General features: G+C 37.1%; 1 protein-coding gene across 1 annotated transcript; it reads left to right on the top strand.

Moving 5' to 3' along the window:
- Positions 1–1198: 1198 nt before the first annotated feature.
- Positions 1199–5049, top strand: LOC104627791 (DCN1-like protein 5). Its single transcript, XM_010296166.1, has 4 exons — positions 1199–1206; positions 1765–1856; positions 4494–4564; positions 4954–5049. Exons 1-4 carry the CDS (start codon positions 1199–1201, stop codon positions 5047–5049), a joined length of 267 nt encoding a protein of 88 aa, XP_010294468.1.
- Positions 5050–8441: the final 3392 nt, after the last annotated feature.

Here is an 8441-nt window from a genome sequence, read left to right as displayed (position 1 = left end):
TATGACTTTTCCTTTTGGATAACAGTTATCCAGAGCTCACTTTCTGTGGTCATGAATAATGTTTTAGTTTCAGTCTAAATTTGTATATAGCCAGTTAACGACAGTTCTTGTGCCTGCATTATCCTTTATATAACACTCCTCCCTCACGGTTCTGCCTCATAGTGTGTTTGGAGTGAGCGCTTGTGTTTTCTCATACTTCGTTTTGTTAAATTAAACAAGCTGAATTTGGGTTTGTAGTACCGTTTTTCAGTTTCTGTGCTCATCATAAGCTCTTCTCTGCATCTGTTCCAGTTTCAGCTCATCTGTCTTAAACACTGCTGACCAAAATCTTATGATCTTTATTTATTTTACTTTAAAAAAAAAAAAATCTTTTGAAAGCTCCTTTAAAAAAAAACAAAGACTCTACAGGAAGCTGATGGATCGTTAGGCAAAAACTGCTGTAAATGAGAGTTCATACTAGCTGATCACAAAATGTTAGATACTTGAGCATTTTTTACATGGAATTCTTATATAGCAATATATTGGTAATATTCTTTAATAAAACCAGTGATTAAAAATGCATATATGTTAAACTGGATAAAACCAACAAGCAATAGCATATTGTACAGCTCTGTTTCTTTTTAGAGCCTTGTGTTTTTAATGGCAGTTTAATGGATGTGTGTCTACAGTACATCTTTAGTTGTGGCTTTCAGCACATGAGACTTCATCTTGGAGAGCGTTGCTTGCTTTTCCAGTGAAGCTTAAAGCGATACATGGGAGATAAAGTTGTTCACCGCCTCTCAGAATTGAACAATTTATTTTCCTGCTTGACGTTTTCATTTTAAAATTGCGAAGTAGGAGCTGCATAATTTTAAATCCTCTCATATGATTAACTTTCACCTCATTCTTAGGAATAATCTTAGCTTGTTCTAAAAGTCTGTAACTTGTATTTGAAAGGAGTGTGCATTGAAAAGGTGCTGCAACTCCTTACTAACTAATGTGGTCAGTGTTTTTAGTGGAAGAAATCAGTTATTCTGTGTATTCTTTTAAAGAAAGATAAATCGTGAAAATTCAATTTGTAGGCAAAGTGGGTTGTGTGTCACATAATGAAGACAATGTTGGGGGGAAGCTGTATGTGCTGAGCAGTTTCACCAGATTTATGCAATCGTACCATAGATTGCATATTGGTATTCTGGTAGGTGTACCAAACATCTATAGCATGTACAGGTATTGAGGTACCTGTTTAATGTAAACAAAATGACCGGATTTTCTTCCCAAATTTGGATGCTTAACTATAAATAGCCTGGCGTTTTTAAATATGTCAAACTCTGCAGTTCCTGTTGACCTAAATGGGGATCTGTGCATATTCAGCACTCTTGAAGATCATGCTGCTTATTGGAGACCTAACATTAAATGCCTTTATGTATGAATATAAGTAGATAATAACGCATTTGAATTAATGAGTACTGATATTTTGACCATCTGTGTGTGGGGTTTTTTTGTCTAATATCAAAAAGATAACAGTACTTTTGCATTTCAGGCAAAGTAATAGTTGCAATAAATTGGGCTATGAGAGGGTTGTATTTCAAGGTAATTTTATGTTCCAACGAGTGTTGAAATAGGATGACGGACAGTTGCCCTTTAACAAACTCAGCTTCTTTGTTGATGTATATTGACTTTGTGAAACAGTTTAAATAGTTTGAACTAATAATTTGGAATTTAATTTTTAATTCTTTCCCCTTTCTCATATTAAAGTAACACTTATCATCCTTGTGTTTCTATAAGCTATTGCAGATCACAAGCCCCTGGTAAAGTAATAAGTGGAGAGGAACATTTTTCAAGCAAGAAGTGCCTGGCTTGGTTTTATGAATATGCAGGTAATATGCAATGCATTCATATTTAAAACTATATGGTTTTGTTTAAAACAAAGAAATACATCAAATATTATTTGCATTTTGCTTTTTATGCTGATGTAGACATAAAAATATGTCCATATTTTCTTTCTTATAACATGCACTTGAATTAGTATACCCTTTACTATTGTCTTTTCAGTATTTGGTTTTTTTTACTTTTCTTTACTCTATGCTTTATAACTTAACCATGGCATTCTTCAAAATGACATTCTTCAAAATAACTGATGTTGGACAGTACAGTGTTGAACCAGGATATACAGAATGATTCTACTTCTTGATTTGAAATGGACAAAAGAAGTCAGAACATTGAGACGTAGTTTAGGTAGAAGTTTATTCATCTAACTGGATCTTGTTTACAATCAAGTCGATAGGATAATGAAACAGTTCATGATTTAAGCCTCTTGTTTTACAAAATAAAATAATAGATGCTTATACTGTTCTAAGTATAAGTAGATAGTATATAACATTTTTGATAAGCTAAATAACAAATGTTTCATTCAAAAGTGTTAGAAGTAGCCTCTTTCAAATAAATCAGAATCGCTAGCCAAGTAATAGTTGCTTTCAGTGAATATGCAGTGTATTTTGCAGAATTTATTAGACTATTAATACCATTTATTTACCAATTATATGGTTAGAAAATCAGGATCTGTAAAATGTTATTAATTTGTTTTCTTGTCTAGTCACTACTTGAAGTCCATCATTACTAGTTGGTGATTAAAACTCATTAATGGCCAGTTCTCAGTGTGAAATGAGCTGATGATTTATCTGCTGGCAATTGGTTGGCATATACTTATCAGAACTGATATTTTCTTTGCAATGTTTCCACAGTAATGAACTACTCCTGATTCCAGTAATCATCTTTCTAATTTAGGTTTGAGGCATACTCTTTTGGAGTAAGCAGTCTTTTCTGAGGAAAATAATAATTCTCCATTAATTTTCTTCTGGTAAATGTGCCTGCACATGCTCTTTTTTAAGGCCCGTGAATTTTGTTTTTGTTGTTGAGTCAAGAACTGAGTGTAGGAGGTTATACTTTTGTTAGTTAACCAGTAATCAAAATATACCATGTTTCTAGCATAAAACAGAATTCCAGCAAAACTGTACACCATAGGAGATTAAATGTTTCCATTAAAAGAGAAAATTATACATACACACATATAATTGTACCTATGATTTCTGGTCATTGATTCAAGTTCATACTTGTCATTACCAGTGAATGCTTGTATGTGTTTCTCTTCATAACTTAAACTTGCAATTTTTTTAACATTGTATGTAACATTAACATTCTATGTAAGGGCTTCTTAAAACCAGATGGCAGTGTTTTGCTCTGCTTACCTAGGCAAAATGTTCTTTGCAACATTTTTCAAGAGGTAATGATTGAGGATCTTAAATGTCAGTTGCATTTTGTTTTGCTGTAAAAGTAGCCATTCTCATAGTTTTTATTGACTATGTTCTTACCTCACAGTGAGTAATCATTCAAAGTATATTATCCAAACTCTTAAAAATAATTCTGCTTACAATAACAGCAGCGGATACAGATGAAGTGGAGACAGGTATCATCAAGGGGAGAAAAAGAAAAAAAGGACTGTTCTGTCTATAAATAGCAAAATTTGACAAAAATCATAAAATGGCAGGTTTTGGAAGATAAAGCCTTTACCTTTTACATGCATTCATACTCACTAAAATAATGTTAACATAACGATTCAAGACACATCAAAATAGCATGTTAAAGGGCTTTCTGACAATATTTGGTTGCCCAGTAGCAGTAATTTTTGGAACAGGCTTAGCAGAAATAACTTAAACCAGAGAGAGATTCAGAGAAACAAAGCATTGTAGAGTGTGTCTGTACGTGCTCCTTAAATAAGCTGTTTTGCTGGGTTTTAGAGGCTTTCTTTGTGTTAAAATGGGAAAGTGACAGCGTAACACTAAGTGTTGTTGTCCTAATCAAGTTATTTTCATTGCAGTCATAAACCTTTTTCTGCTTTGTACATGGCTAACATGCTTAGCATTTTTCTGATTTATTTTTAATCACTCTCCTCATATTACTCAGCATCATAAAACTAACCTTACATTATTTGAAGGTTCATCTTCTTCTGTGTTAGTGCAACCCCGTAATGTTAACATGATTGAAAGAGTAATATCTGTAATAGCTCAGATGGAATTAATTTTTTTCATTGTTGATAAAATAAGTCTTTGAAGATCACTATTTATAGAGTAACTTCAACACAGAGTAGCGGTACCCAAGTTGTCTTAAAAACAATTGACCACCTCAGCTACTGGAGTTGAGCTACGTCAATGGGAAACTCAGTAGAGTCTTTTGAAAACTTGCATACGCAACCTAAAATAGCTTGTCTGCTGTTGTGGGGAGGTGATGCACAACATGAAAGTTGTGGGTTAGTTTTGCTTTTAGTTCATAATGCTACTTCATATGTAATATGCATGTCTCCGCATTGCAGTTGGTAAAATGGTTCTAACATAAAAGCTACTTAATAGTGTAATTCAGTGTTTTCAAAGATAGCTTGTATGCAATATAGTCTGATCATTGTTGTGTGTAACCCTTGTGAGCAGTGGATTTTACTTAGTGGCTTCTTTTTGGCTTTGAAGGTCCTGATGAAGTTGTGGGGCCTGAAGGAATGGAAAAGTTCTGCGAAGACATCGGTGTTGAGCCTGAAAATGTAGGTTTCTTGAATGATACTAATAACGCGTTAAAAGGGGGTATTGGATAAGATTAAGTTCTCTGTAAAACTCTTTAACTTCAGCAAGCAAAGTTGTTTATCTTCCTGCTTTTAGGAGCTGCTCTGAGGTATTTCAGCTGAATACATTAATTATTCATGGCTGTGTGAGGCTCTTTGGTTGTTTTATTATAGCAATACTGCATTTTCAGAAATTGAAACTGAGAAAGATGACACTTAGCTGAATTATTAAATGCTAACTAATATAAAGTGCAAGCATGTACAACAGTTGCTAGAATGTTTGAATGCTTATTCTTCTGGGACATCTAGATATCAGCCTTTTGTTACGTACTGACTCCTTTTTCTCCCCCACTTTTTTTTTTTCCCCCTAGATTATTATGTTAGTTTTAGCCTGGAAACTAGAGGCTGAAAGCATGGGATTTTTTACCAAGGAAGAATGGTTAAAAGGAATGACCTCATTACAGTAAGAGTGGTTTTACATACATAATAAAATGTTCTGATTTTATGTTTGTGCCAGTAGCTTAATTTATTCTTGCCCTCAGTTTCTTGTGCATTGGCAATAAGACACAGAAACTCTTGTTTTTACGTCTGGTTTCGGTCAACAACTGTTGATCAAGTTGTGAATCTGATGAGTTCACTCAAATGATGAAGTTTTGTCTAACCCTAATAAGTCAGGATTTATTGTCTTCTTTTTCTTACAGAAAATATGTTAAAATATCATTCCAGTTAGCCAGACACAAAGAAGTAGATCTGGAGATACACTTATGGGTATCTCAGCACTGGTATTCTAAAAAGTTTTTACTGATTTCTAAGCTTTATAGATGAGAACTGCTTTGATAGTAATTTTGGTTGTTAGTGGTATTTATTAGATGCAGATCAGAAGCCATGCTTAATGCTTAGGTTAAATAACACTCTTTAAATTTATAAATAAACTTTGCAAACCCTCAGTTTGTAAGAATTTTAGGTGGGATAATGCCCCGCCTAAAGAGGTTGTTACTTTTATGAAATTAATCAGCTTTTTGTGAGGCTTAGTGCAGTTGTCACTTCTTGTTTGTTTTTCATTAAACTACTTAAGGTACGTGAATGTTTTAAGGGTGACTTGTTAAGACACTGCATTCAATATTAAAAATGTCATGGAGCTACTGTTGCAGCTACAGAATGGTGGGAGAGAGGGGCTGATTTGACCCTTGGAGTTGGCACAATTGCCCTATCAGTTGTGAATTGGTTTGGGAAATTGTATTGGGCAGATATTTCATAGTCTCGAATAACCAGAGGGTAAGTGACTCTGGCCCGACTGTCTTGCACGAGTCTTATTTCGTTTGGGATTGGCTTCTGATAGACGCCCTGATTGGTTTGTGACTATCCGAAGCTCTTAATTTAATTGCAATCTTACTAAATTTGCCTGAAATTCAGGATGACAGAGATTAAATTCTGGGTGCATAAAGTTTTAGATACAGTGAATGGGTATAATATGGTCACTTCTCTGAAGTACTTAGTTTTTATGCCCAGATGGAAGCTCTCAAGAGTTATCCAGTCTAGCAGAATGCAAGCACAAAGATGTATGAAATCAGGCACCTCTTCAGAGGGAGTATTACAGACTTTGTTTCTAACAATCTGCTGTGATCTGTGTCATACAGTAGGATAAATGTGTTTAAGAAGGAAAATACAGTACTGCTGTGCATTTTTATATAAACAGACTTGTAATTGGAGCGCTTGCCTAAGCCTAAACCAGTTAACCTGTATGTTTTGCTTCCCCTGGGTGTGCTCTAATAGCAGGCTGTAGAATGAAGCAGCTAGGTGAAGCAGTGAGAGTCATGTAAAGGAATTCAAGATTAATTGGTTTAAAAAGAGAATATAAATCTGTAGACTTGTGCTGTTTGTGCTTATTGGAAAGGGAGGATCATATTATGGGATTCCATCTGGAATGGGGGAATCTAGTTTCTCTTGAAAGGTTTGACAGAAGTTTTGAAGGATAAGTATTTTATGCTTTTAAAGCAACAGAGTATTATTATATTCTTGCACACTTTTTTTAATTTTTGCATGAAAAAATTACATTAAAATGCATTAAAAGGCAAGAGTGTATTTTAAGTCAGAGTTATGTTACAGAATCCTTTACAGAATCCTTATTTCAAAATACGTGAAATGTCATATAACATAATTGCATGAACAGGGTTGGATGGGATTCGGCTCCATAGTAAGACAGCTAAATGTGTGGTTTATTTGTAAGAGATGGATTTCCTAAACTCTTACTGCAATCTTTGGAGATTTAGTCAATGTAGTGGACCCTAGGATGGTATTCAGTTTGCCCTAAGACCTAGTGACTGGTCACGTGAATTGTTCTTGTGGGTTGGTTGGCTAGACCTCTATGAATGGCAACACCTAAACCTAATCTACAGTTAGATGCCAACCAGCATTTGGGTGCCTGAATCTTGAAATGACTTCCTGACACAGCTGATGAGTGAGCCAGCTAGGGAAGGCTCCCTGATGGACCTGCTGTTTGTGAACAGAGAAGGTCTTGGGGATGATGTGATGCTTGGAGGCTGTCTTGGGCACAGCAATCACAAAATCAAAGTTTCTGATTCTTGGAGAAGAAAGGAGGGATGCCAGCAGAATTGCTACCTTGGACTTCCAGAGGGCAGAATTTGGCCTCTTTAGGAGCCTGGTTGACAGAGTCCCTTGGGAGGCAGTCCTGAAGGTCAACGGGAGTCCAGGAAGGCTGGACCTTCTTCAAGAAGGAAATTTTAAAGGTGCGGGACTGCGCCATCCCGATGTGCCAAAAGATGAGCTTGTGGGGAAGAAGACCAGCCTGGCTGAACAGAGTGCTTTGGCTGGAACTGGGGGGGGGGAGGGGCGGGAAGGAGACATTATGACCTTTGGAAGAAGGGGCAGGCCACTAGGAAGGACTATAAGGATGTTGTGAGGGTATGCAGGGAGAAAATTAGAAAGGCCAAAGCTGAACTAGAATTTAATCTGTCTACTGCCCTAAAAGACATTAAAAAAAAAAAGTTTCTATAAATACATTAGCAACAAAAGGAGGGCTCCCTTCTTTATTGGATACAGGAGGGAAACATAAGTAACAAAGGCTGAGGTACTCAATGCCTTTTTTGCCTCAGTCTTAAACAGTAAGACCAGTTGTTCTCTGGGTACCCAGCCCCCTGAGCTAGAAGATGGGGATGGGGAGGAGAATGAAGCCCCCACAATCCAAGAGGAAGTGGTTAGTGACCTGCTAACACCACTTAGCCACATACAAGTCTATGGGGCTGGAGAACATCCCCTCAAGGTACTGACAGAGCTGGTGGAAGTGCTCACCAAACCACTCCCCATCATTTTATCAGCAGTCCTGGCTAACTGGGGAGGTCCCCATTGACTGGAAGTTAGCCCATCTACAAGAAGGGGTAGAAGGAGGGTCCAGGGAACTACAGGCCTGCCAGCCTGACCTCAGTTCCAGGGAAGGTTATGGAGCAGATCATCTTGAGTACCATCATGTGGCACGTACAGGACAACCAGGTGATCAGGCCCAGTCAGCATGGGTTTATGAAAGGCTGGTCCTGCTTGGCCAACCTGATCTCCTTCTATGACCAGGTGACCCACCTAGTGGATGAGGGAAAGGCTGTGGATGTTGTCTACCTCGACTTCAGTAAAGACTTTGATAGCGCCTCCTACGGCTGTCCAAGCACAAAGAGTTGTGGTGAATGGAGTTAAATTGAGTTGGTGGCTGGTCACAAGTGGTGTTCCCCAGGCCTCAACTGGGGCCAGTTCTGTTTAATATCTTTATCGATGGTCTGGATGAGGGGATCGAGTGCACCCTCAGGAATTTTGCAGATGATGCCAAGTTGGGCATGAGTGTTGATCTGCTGGA

This window comes from Phaethon lepturus, unplaced genomic scaffold (assembly GCF_000687285.1).
Source record: "Phaethon lepturus isolate BGI_N335 unplaced genomic scaffold, ASM68728v1 scaffold3081, whole genome shotgun sequence".
Classification (NCBI taxonomy): Eukaryota; Metazoa; Chordata; class Aves; order Phaethontiformes; family Phaethontidae; genus Phaethon; species Phaethon lepturus.
The sequence above is the reverse complement of the archived record's forward strand: the minus strand, read 5'-3'. Positions and strand labels throughout refer to the sequence as shown.

Excerpts from the sequence above, each read along its gene's own strand:
- LOC104627791 (XM_010296166.1), top strand. Across the intron at positions 1,857-4,493 it reads TTGGTTTTATGAATATGCAG|GTCCTGATGAAGTTGTGGGG; the intron begins GTAATATGCAAT and ends TTGGCTTTGAAG. Across the intron at positions 4,565-4,953 it reads TCGGTGTTGAGCCTGAAAAT|ATTATTATGTTAGTTTTAGC; the intron begins GTAGGTTTCTTG and ends TTTTCCCCCTAG.